This window comes from Sinocyclocheilus anshuiensis, unplaced genomic scaffold (assembly GCF_001515605.1).
Source record: "Sinocyclocheilus anshuiensis isolate Anshui unplaced genomic scaffold, SAMN03320099.WGS_v1.1 scaffold180, whole genome shotgun sequence".
Classification (NCBI taxonomy): Eukaryota; Metazoa; Chordata; class Actinopteri; order Cypriniformes; family Cyprinidae; genus Sinocyclocheilus; species Sinocyclocheilus anshuiensis.
In genome coordinates, this window is record NW_015554093.1 from 1,309,122 (window position 1) to 1,331,727 (window position 22,606).

The 22,606-nt window shown below is 38.0% G+C and overlaps 3 protein-coding genes and 1 pseudogene across 3 annotated transcripts in view; 1 reads left to right on the plus strand and 3 right to left on the minus strand.

The window, feature by feature from the left end:
* The first annotated feature begins 2,673 nt into the window (after nucleotides 1-2,673).
* On the plus strand, nucleotides 2,674-5,095 carry LOC107669322 (bcl2-associated agonist of cell death-like). The gene is made up of 4 exons (XM_016461491.1): nucleotides 2,674-3,273; nucleotides 3,445-3,582; nucleotides 3,702-3,925; nucleotides 4,008-5,095. The coding sequence occupies exons 2-4, from the start codon at nucleotides 3,453-3,455 to the stop codon at nucleotides 4,095-4,097; spliced, it is 444 nt and encodes a 147-aa protein (XP_016316977.1). The 5' UTR covers nucleotides 2,674-3,273; nucleotides 3,445-3,452; the 3' UTR covers nucleotides 4,098-5,095.
* A 380-nt stretch (nucleotides 5,096-5,475) lies between these two features.
* On the minus strand, nucleotides 5,476-6,363 carry LOC107669317 (uncharacterized oxidoreductase YtbE-like; annotated as a pseudogene).
* Nucleotides 6,364-9,623: 3,260 nt separating this feature from the next.
* LOC107669316 (RNA-binding protein lark-like) lies at nucleotides 9,624-13,128 on the minus strand. Its single transcript, XM_016461488.1, has 2 exons — nucleotides 12,983-13,128; nucleotides 9,624-12,070 (listed from the first exon to the last, which is right to left on the minus strand). Exon 2 carries the CDS (start codon nucleotides 11,993-11,995, stop codon nucleotides 11,000-11,002), a length of 996 nt encoding a protein of 331 aa, XP_016316974.1. The 5' UTR covers nucleotides 11,996-12,070; nucleotides 12,983-13,128; the 3' UTR covers nucleotides 9,624-10,999.
* Nucleotides 13,129-14,132: 1,004 nt separating this feature from the next.
* The window catches only part of LOC107669314 (serine/threonine-protein kinase MARK2-like), a 50,466-nt gene continuing 41,992 nt past the window's right edge, over nucleotides 14,133-22,606 (minus strand). The window contains exons 17-19 of the mRNA XM_016461486.1: nucleotides 18,950-18,976; nucleotides 16,540-16,578; nucleotides 14,133-15,642 (exon numbers count right to left, since the gene is read on the minus strand). Coding sequence (XP_016316972.1) covers nucleotides 15,207-15,642; nucleotides 16,540-16,578; nucleotides 18,950-18,976 — 502 coding nt within the window. The 3' untranslated portion in view covers nucleotides 14,133-15,206. The remainder of the gene's footprint in view (nucleotides 15,643-16,539; nucleotides 16,579-18,949; nucleotides 18,977-22,606) is intronic.

Here is a 22,606-nt window from a genome sequence, read left to right on the forward strand (position 1 = left end):
AGTGATTATTACGTTTTGAATATGGATATTTTTCTTACAAAAACTCTACAGGAGGCCTTTGTTCACCCCCCCCGAGCCGTGTGAGACACTTTTTTTATGCATGGGAGCTTTTTATTTAACTTCTTTTGGACTGAAGGAATGCAACACCCGCTGACTGCAATGATAGAGCTTGAAAGATCAAAGACAATTTTTAATATAACTCCGACTGGATTCGTCTAAAAGAAGAAAGTCATATACACCTAGGATGCCTCGGCGGTGAGTAAAACGCAGCCTAATTTTCATTTTTGGTGAACTAACCCTACTAGTCTAAACTTTGCTGGTCTTAGCTGGTTTCTCAGTCTCCATGTTGGCTGATTTTAGAGGGTGTTGGTCACTTTTCAAATTTTAAGTCACCCCTGGACCAGCTTGGCCAGGTTTAGAGACCATCCGCAAACCAGCACTGGCCAACAAATCTGATTTAAAATAGTGTTATCTTAAACTAGCCAAAACTGATTCGCTGGTCTTAGCTGGTTTCTTAGTCTCCATGTTAGTTGATTTTAGAGGGTGTTGGGCACTTTTCAATTCAATTAAATTCAGTTTATTTCTAACGCACATTTAAAATCAACCTTGGTTGGCCAAAGTGCTGTACAAAGCTAGAGAAAAAAAAAGGATCAAATGGAAATAAATTAAAATTGAAGAATAAAAGCAAGTAAACACATACACATTACAACGAATTAAAAGCACAGGAGAAGGAATGCATTTTTAACATGGATTTAAATTTGTCTAATGTGGAGGCAGTTCTGATGGTTAATGGCAAGTTGTTCCAAAGCTTGGGACCAGCTACTGTGAAGGCTCTATATCTCCCCTGCGTTGCAGACGGGATCATGGTAACAACAAAAGATGACCCTTCTGTGATCTAAGTGACCTAGAAGGATTGTAGGTAGTGATTAAATCAGAAAGCTACCTAGGGGCTGAGAGTTGTTAAGAGCTTTGTAGACAAATAATAGAATTTTGTAGTCAATTCGATATCGGACGGGCAACCAAGTGCAAGGAGGTTAAAATTTGTGTAATATGGTCTCGTTTGCAGCTGCCTGTGAGTAGATGGGCAGTCGCATTTTGGACCATTTGAAGGCGAGACACAGAAGAGAGAGGTAACCCAGCATAGAGAATTACAATAGTCGAGTCGTGTTGAGATAAAAGCATGAATAACAGTTTCAAAACTTTTCCTGCTTAGGAAGGGTTTAACTTTAGCTAACTGACGAATATGATAAAAACTAGTACTAACTATGGTATGAATTTGTCTATCTAATTTGAGACTATTATCTAGGTACAAAACTAAGATTTTTGACATATGATGCAACTTTTAACTTTTAAGCCACCCCTGGACCAGTTTGGCTTGGAGACCATCGCAAACCAGCTAATGTGAGCAAATCTGATTTAAAATAATGTTATCTTAAACCAGCCTAAACTGGTTTGCTGGTATTAGCTGGTTTCTCAATCACCCTTTTGGCTGATTTTATAGGGTTTTGAGCACTTTTCAACTTTTAAGACACCCCTGGACCAGCTTGTTTAGGCTTGGAGACCATAATTTTAATAATAATTTTTGTATTATTTATTTATTGCAGCTCGGTCACAACAATATAAACAATATAATAGTATTAGGGCCCTTAATTTATATTACTCTGCTTGGACCCCAAACCTGTGTCCTTCCAAGATTCTGTCAATGAGAAACCTTGTTTGCTATCTAAATCTTTTGCCAGCTCTAGTACATTATCCATCTTTGTCAAATTCAATGCAAGGTTGCATTCCCAAATTCATTTGGTAAATTGGCTGCATCACATATTGTGTTTTTACAAATTTTTATGTATTTACCTCAATTTCACTAAAACACCCCCAGAATGCTCATTTGGATGTGCACATCTGTGTGTTTGTGTTTTAAAAGAGCCAGTCTGACAGTCATTCACAATGGAAAAAACATTCCAGAGAACTAAAACTGCTTATTCATATGTGAATATCCAGCTCACAAAAAAATTATCCTTCATGTCATATGTCTATGACAGGAATAGCATATTTATCAAGCAACTATTTCTTAATTTTGTTCCAGCAAGTATTTGTTAATATAAAGCTACAAAATAAAAATGAACTGCATGTACACAACAGACACAGACATTCTGCAGTGTTATAGACTTTATCACATCTAGAAAAGATTATATATGCAATATGTAACATATGCAGCAAACTACACAGTAATGGGTCCTATTAACCTATATATATATATATTTCTGTTCTGCAGGCATGAGTCATAAGCAAAGAAATAACCAACGCCTTCCATTGACTCAATAAAGCAGATCTCTCCTGCCATCTACAGTTCAAACTGAGAAATTGCGTATTATGTGACCACAATTCTTGAACAGAAATAACAGCAAAAAAAAAAAAATCAATGACAATTTTCCTAGAATTGTATTGTCGTTAAGCCAGTATAATAAACAGCAAACCATTAAGGGTAAAGGCCAATAATAAATACTCTCCATAATAAATTAATTCAAATCATAATTGGACAAAGCATAAACTCTCTATACAAAGACTGTTGTTATTGCACGGATAGCAACACCAATTAATTACACTGTTTTTAATTCCATTCCATGCAAACAAAGTTAAACGAAATGTTTCTTTTGTAAAATTCTCTCTCCGAATGCGCTTCCGCGAGTCCGGGGCCCGGATGAGGTAAATAAGTCACGGGACAGGAAAGGCTCGCGAAACCCTATCGCAACAGTGACGTCACATCGGAGCGCGCGCAAAACACCATTAGCATCCGGCCGTGATTGGCTGATCGAAGAAGCCGACTGCCGTCTGATTGGCCGAGAGCGGAGAACTACTGTAAACGACCACGGACAACAACAATATCCGAGCCGAAATGAGATCATACACGCTGTAGTGATAACAACAGCCGGACTGGACATTTGGCACGCTACTGCTTGCGGCGAGAAGACAATCACTTCGACTAAATGTCACGAAAAACGATATTTTTTCTATTATTTTTGGCCGACGACGTTTTCAGATGAGCATGGCTCAACCTTAGAAATATGAAACTTATATAAAGTAGCAATTACAGCTATTGTTGTTGTTTGGGTGTGTCTCATGCCATGAGTCAATCAACATATGTCGAGAAGTGGAGAAGCAACTCGTAATCGTACTGAAGATAAGAAGGAATAGCTTCAAGTGCCACTAACAACTCAGTACCGGAGAGACGAACACATTCATATCTATTGTCCTGGAATTCATCCAGATCCACAGGTATGCATTTAGGAAAACCAGTCCATGTTAATTTAAATGTTTAAAAGAAATAATCTAATCATTAAAAACAATGTCTTTCGAAATGTTGACCATGTAATAAAAAGTATTAGATCATTGTTTTAACACCTTGAAATTACAATATGAAATATCCTACTATTCTCTTTTTACCAGCTCTTACAATGGATAAAAGATTGCATGACCATCAAAATGATTCCAGCACCTTGAATGACAAAAAGAAAGGAAGAGAAGAGACAATCAATACCCATGGACAACATCAGGATCAAACCTTGCCAAACATTTCTCCTCAAGGTGAGAACTTCAAAGAACCACGCTAGACATTAAACAGGTCACAGTTTCAAGGTGTGTATCATAGATTGACCTAGGTTTAACGAAAGTTTCTGTTACCATGTGATGACGTGCTTTTGCAGGACGTGTGCGGTTCTATTCGGAGTCTCAGGTGTATATGGTCAGCCGCTGGCAGGAAGCAGAGCCCCAGGATGGAGCATCGGCGGAGGAGAACGGAGGAACGGGAGATGGACTTCCATTCAGAGGTCGTTCTCAATCTGCTCCTGCTGCGCTGTGGAAAGCAAAGAAGTACGGACGGCAGCTGAGGAGAATGAGCGATGAATTTGACACATGGCTTGACAAAGGAGTGAGTGTGCTATATGGTACACTGAATATGTTTCTATTTGATAGATTGTGAACTTAATGTTAAGTTGTTTTGCTGTTTCTAGGAGGTCAAAAGAGCGAACAGTCAGAAACAGACCTACCGTGGATGGTTCTCGTTCCTCTTGAGTTCCAAAGAAGAGGAGGGCAGAGAATGAAGTAGTCATGCTTTAACAATGCTTTACACACCATTATAACAGTTACCAGACAGCTGCTCTCAGATGAAGGCTGGTCTGATCACCATCATGGCCTTTTTGTAATTGATGTGCTCAAACAAGTATAAAAACAGTCATCTGAGAGAACGGGAAAAATGCTGTATCACAACTTACCACTGCAATAACATATGTTTAATTAAAGGTATTGTCAGTGTTACTTCAATTTGACAATCTTAAAAGGGACAATCGCCTAAAATGCTACAATTTATTGGACAATCTTTCTATATACTGATTCAAAAAATAAACTATTTAAAAAACTTTATTGATATGTATTACGTTCATATTTGACAAAGAAATGTGTTCTATGATGTATTTTATAGATTAATATATAGATGTGCGTTTTTGTTGTACTAAAGGCTGGAGCGGTTGCTTGCAAAATGTAAATATATTTGAAGGACTGTGACACCGGATAAAGTAAGTTGTGAAGTACAGGTTAGTGATGGTAACAATAATACGGGTAAAGTTATTTCAGTTCATTTTTGCTACATCTCAGGTTTGTTTGTTTTTTAATGCCAAACTGTTGTGAATAACTAGTAAGAGTGGATGAAATCAGTTGTTCTGCCATCTCTTTTATGCTGACTATACTTGGATATGTCACCAGGAAAACAATGCCTTTCATGTACATATTTCTTGATTGCAAGATTGTCTGTAGTCTCTATTGGATGTTTTCCTTTTTTATTCCATCTGCTGGTCTTGCATGCAAAACAACATTCAATTTCTGCCAAACATGTGGGGAGGCAAATATGTGCAGATGGACTACACAAGTTCGGTTTCTGTACTATCAGCCTTGCTGATACTTTCATTCCTTTTTTATGCTCCTTGTACATATTTACACTTGTTACCATAGACTGAGTGATGGATGAACTGTTTAAATACTTTTGAAAGAATCACAAGCTTTTAACATTTTTTCTAAAATTTTGTGGTAAAAATAAAAGATTTTCTGGCTGAATTTAGTGTTATGTTATTGGGTCAGAGTGTCTGTGATAAAGTACTTTTTAAAAGACTGGATACATCTAGTTTAAAGCATCTTTGTTTCATTTTTTTTTTACCATTTATTAATTCACAAATATATTTTTTGGTGGGTGACCACATTACACAATCTGAACTAACCATGCACAGTCAATAAAAAGGTCATACATAGGTTATACGTACAAATACATTATATCCATTTTTGAATTTTAATTAAAAATAAACAATTCAGAAAACATGCTCATCGCATGTAAAAATAGCATTTTTATGGGGGGGGTAGTTTATGTTTAACTACTAAAACAAGCATCACGTCATTGACTCTATTTACAATGATAATTTTGTTCGCTGAATTTTACATACATTTTGCCTTGGGATTAATAAAGAAACTGTCATATCTTCAGGCTTAAACTATTTTGTTTACAAAACCTTGTTTCCGCAGTTCAGGGCATCCGACCTCATTATATCCATCTCACTTAGCTGGAAGTCAAATACCTGTGCGTTCTCCTGCACTCTGCGAGGACCGAGGCAGAACTGAGATGCCTTGCTGCACAGCCCACCTCAGAAGAACCTGGGCAGGGGTCCGACCACAGCTCCTCACTATATCCATTACCTCAGGTTCCCTCAGGAGAGCTCCTGTACCCAGCGAAGAGTAGGCCTGGAAGTGAATGCCTGTCTCAATACATAAATCCCTTAGTTCCCTCTGGATTAGTTTAGGTTGACACTCGATCTGTAGGACCACTGGGGGCACGCGGCAGCTCATGAGCAGCTCCCTAATGTGCTTTGCATTGTAGTTTGAAACCCCTATGGCCCTGAATTGCCTGCTGGCATAGAACTCTAGAGTCGCCCAGCTTTGCGCTCGATACTCTGAATGACGAGAATCCCCTGGGTGAAGACCCTCCACCCCAGGCCAGTGCACTAGATAGAGGTCGATGTATTCAGTCTAGTTGCTCCAGACTCCTCAGGCAGCCTTCCTTTGCCCTTGTCCCATGGCCTAATGGGGCAAGCTTGCTGATAATGAACACATCTTCACAGCTTAGGCCATACTTGGGCAACAGCTCTTTGAGGACTTGCCCTAGATGTGCCTCATATCCATAAACTGCATCTGTGTCAAAGGCTCTTTATCCCGCTCGAAGAGCAGAAGTGACTGTTTCAGCTGCTCATGGTCTTGGAGCTTGTATATGCCCAAACCCAAAAGTGGCATCTGCACTCCTGACATCAACGTTAATGACGGTACTATCATATTTGTAATACTTCAAACAATTCAGCCCTGAAAAACATGAAAATAATGTGTTTTAATGAAATTCTGCTACTTTTAAAAAAATTATTTGGTCAATATTACATTAAAGTCATGATATCGAAAGTAGTAACAGATCTTTTCTTCTGTATTGTGTATTTCAGTGAAACCGACTGAAAAAGATCAAATAAAGGATGGGTTCTTGGTTCTATCCATCGGTTGTTTATTGGATGGAAAGCTTGCAGTCAACTGTAAGAAAGGAACAGGGTTTAAGACGACTAAATGATTGGAGAAGTCTGCCATAAGTCACCAGAGAGAAGTCTGTTGTTTCACCGAAAGATCGAGTTACAACATTTTTATTAGAAAGTTATGAGGTAAAAAAATATATAAAAAGATGAATTGTTAACAATACAGGTGCATCTCAATAAATTAGAATGTCGTGGAAAAGTTCATTTATTTCAGTAATTCAACTCAAATTGTGAAACTCGTGTATTAAATAAATTCAACTTTTCCACGACATTCTAATTTATTGAGATGCACCTGTAAGATCAAAAACATGCATTTAGAAAATCAGATGACTTTTCAATTAATGCTGACTTGATAAAGTTTGTAGTTAAATTTTGAGAAGGTAAATTTATTTATTTTCCTGACCTTGTATCTTTGGTTTGCTTATGGATTTAAGAGTAAATTTGCTAACCTTTGGAGACCAACTATGCTTAAAGTCATATTAGCTCACATCATGCTAAGATTTAATAGAGCTATTACTATAAGACTTACAGCTCTATTAGCTGCTTTATGTTAAATAATGACAAACACTCATTCATAAAGGTTATATCATCAGAATCTTAGAAATGTGGTCAATTTTTGCGTATTGCTGTGTACTAGTGATTTTGTTTTAAGTTAACATTAGTTCAAAGTTTATACTCACGCATGTAAAGCAGTTGACCGGAATGTCAGAACGCTGTTCAAATTCAAACACAAAGCGCGCCAAATTGCTACAGGATCCCGGAACATCGTACATCCGCTCGAGATCTTTCCCGAAAAGTAATGATGGGTGCTACAGGGTTTCATTTCAGGCAGCGAAAGGGCGCATTTACTGACGCTGTGGTAATTTGAATGGTCAGGTACTCTTTTGTGTGTGCGTGTGTGTGTGTGTTCGGAGAATATGGGGGTAGATTGCAGAACTGCAGAAAATAGCTATGCAATGAGGCAAACAAATTCACGACACAGGAAAATTATTAAATAACCATCATGTTGCCTTTATTCACAAACAGATATGAGAAACACATACGTGGAAATGAGCATTAGTGAGCACTAAAGCAAAATATTGGACACTTGATCAGTTATTTGCATTATAAGAGACTACACGTTGTATTTATTACATTCTCACATTTTATACTGCAATGATTGTCGAAAAGCTGTCAGTCTGAAAGAAAGACAAATACACAATAAAGAGCTAGATCAGATTGTGCATTTCTAGTGTTCTTCTCATAATTTTGATTATGCCTTATATGGAGGTTATATTTCTCAATCTATGAACTTCTTGCTGCTTTTCTAATAGACCAGATAAACAAGTCCTAACCTCTCACATTTGCACATTTAATCTGCTGTCACAGCAGATATCCTACTCAAACCCAAGGTTTCACTTACTACTGTCTGGATGAAATTCTTTATCTGATGTTATTTTTTTATATGGGTCATTCTCAGGAAACGGTGTGTGCTGTAAATGTCCAGGACAAAAAAAGGTCACAAATTAATTTGAAAACAACTGAAATCCAATTTTTTTTTTACCACATTAACACTATAGGAAGACGGCCCTGCACCACAATATTCAGATTAGGGGTTAATATTTACAGGTTTTTCAGTTATAAATGGCTGGTTATTGCCTTGCAAATCACCAGCACTTAAATGCTAAATCACAGCATAATTTCAACTCAAAATTATTTAGAAGTTTGGAATTGATATATAGACCTACTGTACTTATGTTAAAGGGATGGTGATCAGTGCAACAACTCTACAGTTAGGAAAAAACTGAAGGAACAAGGATTTCAATAAAAATATTGTCTTTACATAACTCATTAAAATATTATAGTGATGGAGACAAACTTTGACATTGTGATGTCCAACAAACATTTAAAAATGCAATTATTTAAAATGTACTTTAAATCTATTACGCGACTAAGTTACCTAATTATAAGGTAAACCAATATTATATCACAGGGACACTCTGCGCACATAAATGATACAAATTCCTGAAAAATACAGTCTATAGATGTGTTCATATTTCTGTTATTTTGTACTTCTAATTACATTTAACATTCTTGAAATGCTCCGACATTTTCTGGAATCTTATATGAGCTCATTACCTCATTTTGGTATTACTTATTTTGGATTCCTGTTGTTCTTTAAAAGATCATCAGAAATGCTAAGCAAAAGGCAACCAATGAAACTAAATAATTCAAAGTTGCCTATATTCACTAAATCTCAAAGTAAACACTAATAAAGTGTTGTTTATCATTCCCATTCAAAACACTTGCATGAGAAGTTATAAGGTGGTGGTGACTGGAGTGTTTCAAATGAGGCATGTGGCACAAGGCGGGAAGAATCATAAAAAAAGGGCGAAATACAGTTTATGAAGTGTAAAACCATTCCTCCTCTTGAAATGGCTGATTATAGAGATGACTATAGAAAACAAACTTCTGTCAATGTGGCTCTACTGAAAGGCTCGGTGGAGAAAAGGTAAATCACACTTTAAAAACACTTGACGGACATCATGAAACAACTGCACTATCAGGATCAAGTGTTTCAGTAACAGTGTTAGACTGTTCTAATATCACCAGTGAAAAACTGAAGTCAAACAGGCTCTGCTAGCACAAGAATACATACAATAACGTGCAACGTGAAAAACAATCCAGCTTGTAATACTACTTACCTTCACTTTTAACTCACCCATCCTGATGAGCCACACAAAGCTGTTAGAGATATTCAAAACAGAGCATCAAACATTCATTCATCTTGGCCAGGGATTATTGTGGAACAAAAAGAAGATAAAGTGACTGGAATTTACTAAGGTTTAAATTAATGCCTTTGGCCTTTTAAATTAAGGGTTCAAGCGGAAAGTGCAGTTTCAATACGAATCTATTTGGCACTTTACACATGAGTGATCAAGTCAAAGGATATTTGTTCTATACGAATGATAACTCGAGCGAGTGAGACATGAGGTAGAAATTAAAGAGACTCAATTAAAAACGAGTGACATGAAAACGTTGCGTCTAAGTCAGTCGAATTTTTATTCAGGCGGCAAGATGACAGCGACTGGTAGAACAGGAATCTGTTTTCATAGGTTTAAATCAAAACAAGCATAAGTTTCGAACCTGCTCGAGTGGACAATATGATAAAGAGAGCGGTTTCGGATAAACAGTCGAGAAAACAGGCTTTTTACAAACGTACATTTTAAACAGAAGTGTATGCTAACAATAGGCAAACAGCAGTAGTACAAGTAGGACAGGAAACAATGTTGAGTATTCAGTAATATTTTCAATCACAAGCACGTCCATTATAATGTGATGTCAAAATAAGTCTTTATAATCTTTAAAAACTTTCTCCGAGTCTGCGACTTCGGCAAATCAGCTATTTGTCTAATACAACGAGATTTCGAAATACAGTGTAGATATTGCACTAATGATTCCGTGCTGTTTTGAATTTATTAGGCGGTTGGCAGCTGGTCGGTCGTTCGCTTCCTTTGACCGGTGGTGCTTTATCCTAGGATGCGGCAGCGGATCCGAAAGTTGAGCGGCTGGTAGATGCGATGTGCTCGGTTAGCCGGTAGGATGTGATTGGTTGATCAGTCAGTTAGCATACAGTTCCGCCCACAACAACCTCTTTACCCATTTCCTCTCTGTTCCTTCCCACTGGTCTCTCTAACATCCAACATTACTTTTAACAACACCATAGCAAGTTCATTTGCCTAGACCAAGGTAATCAAGAGATGAGATTTATTTTAAAAAAGAAATTATAAACTAAAAAAAAAAAAAAAAAAGTATCAAATTTGTTTGCGGAGCCCCTTAATGAAAATTCAAATTACCTCCAAATTAACTCTCTGTCTCATGCAAAAGAAAGTGAAAACTAAAACACTTGAATATTCTTAAATACCAATCAGAAAACAAAGGTAAACATTCAACACAACAAATTTCTTGTTGGGTAGACTATGCATGTTAAAATATCAATGCAAAAAAAAAAAAAAAAAAAAAAAATATTATATATTCAAGCGTTCTTTTGTATTTTCGAAGTGCATGCCAGAGTAAAATGAACTTAAAATGTATGATTTGATTTTAAAAAGCAGAAGAAAAAAAAAAAGTACAATTACTTTAAGAAAATAGTCAAACCGATATGCCTGGCAAATATAATGCATCATAACATGCTATAAAACTCATGTTTATTTAACTTCCTATTTGCTGTTCCTTCATCGGGCAGAGGTCAATTTATTAGTTAAATGAGTACAGTATTAGCTGATTGACCAGTTATCTAAAATAGCTACAACTATCACAGAATATTACAAAAATTCACCCCTAACTCACTGATGGTAAGCCCCTCTTAGATTACTCAGCTCCTCGAAAATAAGGGGACGGACAAACTTCAATGCTTAGTAGCTACGGCTGTAGCCATTGCTGTACTTTTCCTCAAAATAATCATCCTTATCAAAGCCTGAGCCAAGAGAGTAGCGTTGATAGTGGGAGGAAGGAGCGGAGGAAGGGGGAGGGGGTGCAGAGCTAGCACCATTGCGGGCGAAACCCCGGGCAAAGCCGGCAGAAGAGGGTGGAGGGGGAGGGGGAGGCAGGAGAGAGCGGCGATCGCCAAGAGGGCTGCGCTCTCGGTAGTAGCGACTGGCGAGAGGAGGCGTGACCGGCCGCTGAGGGGGCGGAATGCGGCGGTCGTATGGATCCGGATCGTAATATCGCGGGGATGGGGCGGCGTATGGGTCGTGGCGAAGTTCCCTCTCGTACACATCGCGCTCATAGTAGGCGCGGGGTGGCGGTGGTGGGAGAGGAGGGGGTGGAAGTCGGCCACGAGGCGGATAGTAGTCACGGGGCGGCTGGCGTGGGGGGACAAAGTGAGGATGGTGGTGTGGGTGAGGTGGATAGTGATGCGGTGGAGGAGGAAAATAGTCCTCCCCTCGGTCGTTTCTGGATGGGTTACTGCGTGAGAGGGACACAAAGATCTTTTGGCCATCCAATTTGGAGTGGCTAAGCTTTGAAATGGCCTCCAGAGCCTCGCCTTCCCTCTGCATGTGAACAAATGCATAATTCTTCACAATATCGCACTCCACCACCTTGCCGAACGGCTGGAAGAGCTCCTTGATTTTGGCGGCGGTGACACCTTCGGGAACATTGCCCACGTAGATCTTGGTGGCATTGCGTACCTTGGTGGTGGCGTACTCGACGGTGATGCGGGAGCCATTGACCTCGTGCTTGTGCAAAGCGGAGACAGCCTTCTGCGCTGCCTCTTCCTCATCCATGTGCACGAAGCCATAGTTTTTCAGAATGTCACAGTCAGACACGGCGCCGTACTTCTCAAACAAAGCACGGAGCTCGTCTTCGGTGGTTGCTGAAGCTACATTGCCAACAAATATCTTCACCATTTTGGACAGGAAGAACGGCAGTGTGTTTTGGAATCAGTCTTTGGTTGATTTGCAAGGTATCGAACAATGAAGTTCCTAAGAAAAAACAACAAAGTCAAATAAACAGGCAAAATGTATGCAAATCAACATTAGCAAGAATTTCAAATGCAAAGCACACCGGATAAACCACAACTTCCCTGCTGCCATCAATCACTTTTCCATTGATATTTTATAATAATTCATGGTTAAATCGTAGGAATTACGATATTAATAATAATGGATATTGTACTCAAGCTTCACATGGGGGTCCTCATAATCGTGTTGGTGTTCATGTAACTATTATAAATTATGCATTATTGCAAAATAAAAGATTAGAAATTATTACGGAATTACTACATGGGTGTTCTAAATGATAACAGTTTAGCCACCACGCTACAAAAACACTTTACCGCTGAGCACCTGACCACGACTAACCAATCAGAATCAAGTATTTCAGAGTGCGTAATAATGAGGGCTTGACGCTATAAAATTAGATTATTTAAAACACGATTCAGTCGTCTTTTATATCTTAATATGTGGCCAACATGAACTGGGTTGAACGTCCGATGACAAGAGTGTATATCTTTGATCTAATGTCCTAAAAACTGATCTACTGCATCTCAATCATGCAATGGCTAAAGCTATCGTGCTAACGCCACTATCTATTAGCACCAGACTAAGGAAGTAACTGAAATATTTAGTGAGTGAACACCTTACAGCTAAAAAAATAAATACTTTACGCTAAGAAAATAATCTCGCATTGTAAAATAAATCCGTGCGATTAAATTAAGATATTCTCGGTTCACGTTAGGACGACGTTCAGTACAAAGGGAGAATATCGGACAACAGAGTGAATACATTTTCTGCATTATGATCATTCAAACGGTCGTGGCGTACTTCTAATCGACGGGTGAAATACCGAAGATAAACATTTGAAGTCTCACATAAAGTGTAATCTTTAAAATTTACCTTCAAAGCGCAACTATAACGACGACGGGTAAGCTCGCTGATAATGGATGACGGTGAATGTCTGCCTCGGTTGAGGGTTGGGGGAGGGTCACATAAACGTGACCAGACTGAGAGTTGGCGCCTCCTACCGTTTGACCCCAGTTAGTGATAGAAAGTCCCTCTCATGCGAACCGGTTCTTTCGAACAATTTGCTTCAAACAGGCTCAAATGATTCAGTGGCCATTACGTAATCGCGTAATAACGTCAACATGAGGTCCCTTATATATCTGCGTGGCCAATTATACACTGTAAACCTTTGTAGTGTATTGTAAAATGTATGTATCCAAAATGTGTGATATTTTAAGTACATTTCATTTATAACGTTTCAGCTTTTCGGCTGTGGAGTAACTTACAGTTTGACCCTCATACTCAAAAACAGGTCGGATCGATTCAGTGTGATCTGTGATCCGGCTCGAAATAATTCGTTCACGAATCGCAAATCACTACCCCAGATGTGCACATGACAGAGGATGCATCCGGTGTCATTTTTTTCTTTCCTTCCTCTGATTGTTCAACAAAATGCCCAATTATTTGAACTAGACATAGCCCAATTTACACAGCACACCAATTTACAAATATGGATTAAATATCTGGATAATCTGAAGACTCTAAAAACATTTAGCCAACAAATTAAAACTGCAAACACATTTAGACTAGCATCATAAACCAAGAATAAAACGTTTAACACTTTATAATTAATATATAATAAATATGTTTAACAGATCAGTAATTAATGTACATTTAAACAAACATGTACAGATATTAATCCAATTAATAGCATTTGAATGTACAATTAATGACTTGACAATGTAAAAAAATGACTTGGCATAATTGGTCAAAGTAATTTTAAAAATTGTATTTAAATGAACGTTACTCATAAAAGTGTTACCCTAAACCAAACAAACAAAAATGGACACCTAAATTGCTAAGTTTCCAAGTGCTCTCAAATGGAAACATTTTAGAAAGTAAATAGTTTTATTTGTATTGCATGCTCTTTAAATCAATTAAAGAACATCAGCATATTTCAAATGTTGCTTGAAGGTGAAACAAAAGAAAATAAAACAATGCACTAAAATAAAAAGAATGTTGCTAATGAACAACTGAACACAAATCATCCAACATCTGGTTTATTCATATAATAATATTAATAATTATCTTCTCCAGAGAAAGGCAACGAAACACAGACTCATTCCAGTGCAGCAGATTGGATCCAACCAGCAATTCTTAATTACACTACAATCCACCAATAATTACTTAATTGGCTCTTAATTAGTTTCAGATATATAACTCCTGCAGTAGAGGGAAAAAACAAAACAAACAGCAAAAAACGAATTGTCTGGGCATTGAGTGCTAAGAGGTGATTCACCTCCAGTGCACCAAGGATTCAAGTCAACACTTCCATTTCAGCTCAAATAAGACACTGTACTGTCATGTAGAAATGGGGCAGAGGTTACGGATTAGCTAGCAATTTCATTGGCTAGATCAGAACCAATCAGATCATGATGAGTGGATATGAAAATTCAAATGATGGCTCTACTGAATGTGCCTAGTCATTTGGGTCTCGATTTTGTGTTGTACATTCTGAGTGTCAACCACCAATATCTCCATCTCTGCTCATCACAGCTAACATGGAATTGGAAGTAAGATCAAGTAATGTGGTGGTTTAGCATTGTTTGTGTTTGGGGATGAACAAGGAATAAGGACCAGGGTATGGGGGGGAGAGTTAGATACAGATGTCCATGACAGTAGCTGGTTTGTGTTTGTAAAAAAAAAATTAAAAAATACTGGCAAACAATTCCAGTTTATGAAAACCAACGTCTTCTCACGGTCTCTTAACTTTTTCTGAATTGAGGACAATTGTGAGTTCCAAGAAAACCCACATTTGAACAAAATTGCCACAAATAAAAATGACAACAAAGCATTCGAGGGGGGTGAGTAAGGAACAGAAAACCCAAACCAAGACAGAACACTTCCCCCAAAAAATAACCCCCCTGAAAAATGTCTATATGCACAAATGTCCCCCATGAACCTGTCTTACACCTTTTCCCCCTTTACAGCCTCAAGACTCTTCAATGCTGCCGTAGAGCTCACAACTCCAATGATTTTCCTCACAGTGCCTCCTCATTCCCAACACACGGGCTCCAGCCGTTCCTCAAGATCTTTTCCACAGAAACCATCATCTTCCTCACAGTTTTAGCTCGTTGGCGATCTTCGAGGCGATGTTCTTGAAGGCGATGGAGGTTCCGGAGATCCTCTTGAAGCGCACCCCGTTGAGCGAGAGGCGAGGTAGCTTGCACACCTCCATCTCCCACTGGACAAAGTCTTCATGCGCGGGGTTGCCCGAAACGCAGAGGAGCATGAAGCGTTCGCGCAACTCATACTCGCAGCTGTTGGAGTCCAGAACTTTCCGGATCTCCTTCATCATTTCGTTGGGCTCCATGGAGGAGGTGGTCTTCATGCTCCAGGTGAAGCGGAGGGAGCGTGGTTTTGTGTCCTTGGAGGCCTGGGTGGACGAAGGTGTGCTGGACGCTGGAGAAGAGGAAGAAAAGAAGTCCTTGTTTTCATCGCCAGGCAGTCCTTGGATACCTTTCTCCATCTTGTCTGCTGTGCTCAACATGGGTCTTCAGTGAAAACGATGAGAGGAGAGAGGCACAAACAGGAAAACGAATGTGAACATGCGGAAGACAAGGAAATGAAAACAGACAGAAGAAGCTTGGATGATTCAAGCTGTAACTAGTTCTTCTGCTTTAACACGTTTAAAAGTTTAAATCAACATGATTAAATGTTTTTTTATCATCAACACAAAACACCAACATGGTGCTATGGTGGAAGACTACAATGCAGTCAAAACAACAGCATCCACTAATTGGACATCTGTATGGTGTTTTTTGCGGGTAAAAACAAAAACTACAAAAAGTATACAAATATAAATAAAACATTAACTCTGTTTAGAAATTTATTTATTACCTATTTTTAGATACTAATACATTTTTGCATGTAAATGAAAGAAATGCACTACCGTTGGAAAGTTTGGGGTCAGTAAAATCAAGGAATTATTTTATTTAGCAAGGGCACATTAAAATGTTCAAATGTGACAGTCAAGATATTTGTTACAAAAAAAAAATCATCAAATAAATGCTGTTCCTTTGAACTTTTTATTCACCAAAGAATTTTTATTTATTTAAATTTTTCACAATAGTATGGTTTTACTGTATTTTTTAATTTTTTTTTTAATAAATGCAGCCTTGGTAAACAAAATACTTTTCAAAAACCTTTTAAAAATCTTACTGACCCCAAACTTTTGAACGGTAGTGTACATTTGATTGTCTCATGATGCAAGTAATCCAATGATTCAAAAGAAAAATTCCCAGTTTAAGCTTTAAATGACTCCGCACTCAAACGGAACATGAATCTTTCTATTTAAAAAAAAAAAAATGCCTTAGTAAGTAATGATTCAGTGATTTGAGCAGTATGCTTTTGTAGATAAATGATTTTTATTAGTCAGTCGTTGTCCTCACCTGCTGGCCTCATCTTGACCCTCTCCCTCATACGGACTCCTCAAAGAAAACCAACAAGTTTAGTCCCTCAATTCATGTTATGCTAGCTAAGTATTAGTCCTGTTCATGTAGATTTTGGTATCAATATTTTATTATGCTCATAAAACTTAAAATATCTGAAACAAAAACTTTTTACAGTCCCTTCACCACCTTCTTGAGCATTTACTTTTAAACTCTGAACCTCAGGATCAACACACACTCACCTAAGCCACTCTGTATTTAGCATAAACACCTGAACAAATGAGCAGACAAATGCTAGTAGTCCAAAATTAGGATATAAATATTCATATTCCAAATGGACAGCAAATATCTGATGTAGCAATCTGTGTGTCAAAGTGCAAGTTTGGATTTTCTTCGTGTACATGATGCAGTCTGGTAATGTAAGAGCATAACATTTTAAATGACCCCAAAAGGAATTAAAACGAATTTCAAATCTTATTAGGAACCTAACCGCAAAATTCAGTATAGTGCCTAGAGCAAAACTACAAGGGGTCCTTCTAAACTTAAATTCCCAAACGTGTCTGTCAGAGATGAAGTGTAAAAGTGTGTATCTGGTTAATTTTCTCATGTGTGTATTGTACAGCTGAACAAGTGATTTCAGTGAGGTGTGTTGAATGATACAGTCGGACGGGGAGATCAACCACCTCCAAAACAGCGCAGCACAAGAACGAAGGGCCAAAAGCAGCACACCTGTTTTAGTGCAGCATTATAAGAATAAGCAGTAGACCGTAAGAGGAGAAAAGCAGGCGTCACCCTTTACAGGCCTCACCATGAAAACACGACTGGCATCCACTATTGATCCTGCCTGCCTGACTGACTGACTGTGCAAACTATGAACTTACCTGACCTATTAAAAATCAAATGTCAAGCTTTGGGCGAAGGTTTAGTTGCCATCAACAGAATATAAATGACAAAGAATCCTGTGCCTAATACTTCTACATGCTGTTGTAGATATTAATTTTCTGTCTGAGGGGTCTACAAAATACATAAGGAATTTACTTCTTTCTCCGATTGCGCTGAACAAACATACTTACAACAATAGTATTCATGATAATAGCGTTATACCTTTATTAACAACACTTTATTAAAACAATAATTATGTTGTTAATAAAGAAACCATTTACACAGACACTAGGTTTTTTTAAACACCTTTTTATTTGAACCAGAAATTACACCGATTTAAGTCCCACAAGCCTATAGTTCACCCAAAAATGAAAATGATCTACTCACCCTCATGTCATTCCAAACCTATAAGAATCTTTCAAACACAAATGACAATATTTTTAATATAACCTGAGAAATTTCTGGCCCTCCTTTGAAAGTCCCAGCAACCAAAACATTGATGCTTCAAAAAGTTCATAAAGAGAATGTAAAAGTAATCCATCAATATGAATAAAGCACCTAAATGTAAGTCTTCACTTGGGATCACACCATCACATCATGAACAGATTTAATTTAATATTTTTTTTTACATGTAAGCATTGATCAACGCACATACATGGAGCACATCAAATACAGTAAACGCGTTTGCTTTGGTGAAATGGACTTTCAATGAAGGGACTGAAATCTTTCCAGTTACATTAAAAATACATGAATTTGTGTTTCGAAGATGAACAAAAGTGTTAATGGTTTGGAAAGAGATGGGAGTGAATAAATGATGGCCATTTTCATTTTTGGGTAAATGAATGCTAATGCTAATGCTTTTGACAGATTAATTAATTAAGTTGAACCAATTTGAGTCATTTGTTCATGAATCAGACTACAACTGTCATGCTGTGTTTGTTGTGGACACTGCAATAGAAAGAGGTGTTATATGTCTATTTATTAAAGATAAAGTTTTTTATCTTTTATCACATTTAATTGGACTGCAAGTCCACAATTGAAGTAACTGTAGATTTAGCTGTATGTTTGAAAGTATTTTAGTAGATGTACAATAACCTTTAATGGAACCGAATCATGAAAATCAAGAGTTTATCAGTCCTTGTACAATGGTGTAATTAGAAACAATCTACAAAGACCTGTAAAACTTGTATTACACTATCATTTAACTGCATTGTAGGAGTGTAGTCATGTTGCATGATGACAGCACAGACGAGGGCGCATGGAGACCATTTCACAAGATCTGCGGCATAACGTACATGAGTTCATATGAGAGAGAAGCGGGATGTGATGCAATCGAGGAAGAGAGGGCTGGCAGAGGAGTGAGTCAGGCAATGGACGCAGAGCAGTAGTAAAGAATAATACCATGAAAGGATATGCATGTGGAACAAAAATAAATGCTGGTTCAAGACACAAGACATCACAGAAGGAATATAGAGCACAGGAAAAAGACATTGTCTTGGGAAAACGCAAGGGTAGCGTTATTGCCTACCTTCTGGGAAATCTGAATGAGAGATTTCTACAAAAAAAAAAATTAGAGAAAAAGGGAAAAATGTGTTTCTCACATGTGCATGAACCATTGGAAAATCTCTCAAAAAAGATGAAATACATTCTGTTTGGCTGATAGGTGAAGAGGTTAAAAAGGGTTCTTTATGAAACCTATGAAAGGTTTTTCTGACCATTAGTGTTAGCTGGGGGCACTGAAAAGGGCACCAGGATTTGTAGTCAGATTAAAGATCATGAATTATACTTGAAGTTACACAGGGCGTTTAAGATTGCTGAGGAAACTGAATTGTAAATGCATTGCATGAATGATGGATGTTAGATTAGGGTTTGGTTTGCAGGGTTCCCACACCTTTTCGCAAATTTTTTAGGATTTTCCAAGTCATTCATGATTGCCGGATAAAGATAAAAAAAAACATGTATACCATTTGCTTATGTGATTGAACTACAAAAAAACAAATTAAGACGTAATTAATTTCCATGACATTTCTAGGCATGGAAATCACTCCCTGATATTTCTAGGTATTCCCTGACCGTGGGAACCCTGAATTTCATATGTTAGTAATCCTTCAGTTAGCATCTCTCACACTTAAAACCATCTCTGCTCCAGCAGCCATTTGTTTGAGTTCATGATCTTAGCGATAAAAAACAGTGCCAGTCCAAACCATCTCGTCCTGAAAGAGGGGAGCACTGGTGAGAGTCATGAGAATGCGTGCATGTGTATTCCTAAGAGTTCACCTAATAGTTCACTTAAGTAAACGCAAGTAACAGTGTCACCATGTGGATGGATCATGAACTCACCTGCGTACAAATTTGGAAGTAAACTTGCTGAAGATGCCTGTCCCAGGACGGCGCACCTGGCTGTTGCCATGGGAAAGGGAGGGGGAGGCAGAGGGGTCATTGTACGCTGAGGCTTGCTGGTCTCGTGTGGCTCTTTGCTGGCCGGCGTGGAAAGTGCTTCTAATCGCCACCCCTCTGGAGAAGTTGGTACGATCAGCCATTGAGGAAATGTTTATGTTCTGAGCTGAGGGGGACACCACTGGTGCTTTCTGGTTGGCCGTGCTGTTTTTTTTTTTACAAATTGTTTGCAAAGGTGAAAAGAATATCAGTTAGTACTCAATAATCCAGTCTAGCAGCCATTCAAATACAAAACAGCATCAATAAATATAAGCCACTTCAGAGCAACATGCAGCTACAATAATCAGGCACAAAAGCATGAATAGGCCATTTCATTATGCTAACAACTGCAGCTCTTGCTGCTAATGCACTCATGGCAGACAAATCATCCTTGTGGAAAAGAACCTACATTTAATTTGAGATTGATTTTAAAAAGTGATGGAATAAAACCCAGGCATGCACTTGCGTGTGAAAGTATAATTCCACCATCAGCCCTTTTTGTACCATGCCAGACATGTGACAAGCCACAGGCTTAAATCACATGAGGACCACATTTTTTATATATATTTTTTTTAAAGTTACAAAACCATACAACCGGTTAATATGTTAATCATAACATAATTGTTAAAGGTGAAGTGTGTAATTCCTGGATCACAATTGTGTGTCACCTAACAAAACAGGAAAAATTACTTTTCAAAAATAATCTCCATCCTGACCTCACACTATTACTAAATATATCGGTACCGTATTGTTTATTGACAAATATTTTATTTTATTTTATTTATTTAAAATCAGCAAATGTTAATCTTTAAAAAAAACAATTTAATAACATTGTTAAATGTAATCTTTCAAAGTGAATCTATTTTGCGTACTGTACATTATAATGCTGTGAAGACTAAATCCACTTGTAGCATTTAAAATTATATATTTTTTTTTAAGACAAAACCAAAGAATTCTTTAAAAAAAAAAGTTTCTACAAAAATATTAAGCACCACTTTTCAACTATGATGTTTTTCTTGAACAGCAAATCAGCAAATGAGAATGATTTTTTCATGTGACACTGAAGACTGGAGTAATGACTGCTGAAAATTCAGCTTTGCCATCACAGGAATAAATTACATTTTAAAAATATATTTAATCTGTATTTTATATTTTAAATTGTAATATTTCACCATATAACGGTGTTTACTGTATTTCTGAACAATAGTGTAAAAATAATCTTCTATTGGTCAGATTTTTTTTATATCAACACCCTAATGCAATGTATTCACAGAGTGTTTAACATTTAAGGACAAATGCTTAACTTATAGTTGTCTACCTACATTAAACTGAAGACAAGTATTTTAACACTGATTACACACATCACCCTTAATAGTTATCATGCAGCTATTAGCTATTACCTACAAAAGATGAGACTCAAACAACAACAGAAAACCAAAAAAACTGAAGAAACTCTTCAGGGAGGGAGACAAAACCATTGTTAGCATGCATATAACTGTCTGTGACACAAGCTTTTAACATTCCAGGATGGCACAAAACGTCTTTATTAAAGGTTACGTAAGCAGTGAGAGGTTTTAGAGGATATGAATGCACTGTCTGGTTTGGCTGCAGAAAAGAAGGGGTGGAGAAGGATAGGGCAGCAGAGCAACACAACACACAACACATGCATAAGTGAGGGAGGACCTTGTGAGAACAAAAGACAATGAGTTAAAGCTTGCATGTGCATTATGAATTAGAAAAGAACAGACTGTCAGGTACATGATGTGAATAACGTGTGTTTATGTGGAGGAGAAAGTGGGACGGCGAGTAAGACGGCGTGTTATTGTGACGGACAACAAGTGAGAAAAGTAGGCAAGGCTAAAAAAAAGTGAGGGCCTTCTTATCTCTTAGCATGACGTATTTGGTACTTTGTCTGTGGATCTCATGTATTTCAAACCCCCCAAAAACTTTTAAAGTTTCTGCTTTAAAAACAATCTATACGTCCTAGTTCGTCCCTGACTCTTGAAGTCGAATCCCCATCCGAACAGTTTTGGTTCTGGCTGCCACTTGCCTGGGGCGATGTGCATGGAAGTCTGGGGGACTGGGGTGGGCAGAGGTGGACAAGGACTTGTGGTGACGGGTGCGGGATGAGGCGGCGAGGACCGCGGCCGCTGAGGCGGTGGAGGCGCGGGACCCTGGAGTGTTCAAGCTAGGGGAAAGACTAATAACAACAGCCCCCATGTGCGGACACCCCCCACGTACAGAGTGGAGGGAGGTATGGGTGAGGTTGTAAAGCAGACAGGTTAGATTCAGCAAAGATGGAGGGATGGTTGAGAAAGTGATGGAATAAGACAAAAGCACACACCAGGAGATAAAAATACAATGCTGCGGGTGCGATAATGCAGGTTTGGATGCTATTTTGGTCTTAAAGGGTTAGTTCACCCAAAAATGAAAATTCTGTCATTAATTACTCACCCTCATGTCGTTTCAAACCCGCAAGGCCTTCGTTCATCTTCGGAACACAAATTAAGATATTTTTGATATTGTTGAATAAAGTCGTGTTTTTTTTTTTCTTTTGCGCACAAAAAGTATTCTCGTAGCTTTGTATAATTGCGGATGAACCACTGATGACACTTGGATTATTTTACAGATCTCCTTGCTACGTTTCTGGACTTAGGAACATTTCAGTTGCGTTGCTGTCTATGCAGGGTCAGACAGCTCTCAGATTCCATCAAAAATATCTTAATTTGTGTTCCGAAGATGAACGAAG

Excerpts from the sequence above, each read along its gene's own strand:
- LOC107669316 (XM_016461488.1), bottom strand. The coding sequence starts at position 11,995 with ATGGTGAAGATATTTGTTGGCAATGTAGCTTCAGCAACCACCGAAGAC.
- LOC107669322 (XM_016461491.1), top strand. The coding sequence starts at position 3,453 with ATGGATAAAAGATTGCATGACCATCAAAATGATTCCAGCACCTTGAAT. Across the intron at positions 3,583-3,701 it reads GCCAAACATTTCTCCTCAAG|GACGTGTGCGGTTCTATTCG; the intron begins GTGAGAACTTCA and ends GTGCTTTTGCAG. Across the intron at positions 3,926-4,007 it reads ACACATGGCTTGACAAAGGA|GAGGTCAAAAGAGCGAACAG; the intron begins GTGAGTGTGCTA and ends TGCTGTTTCTAG.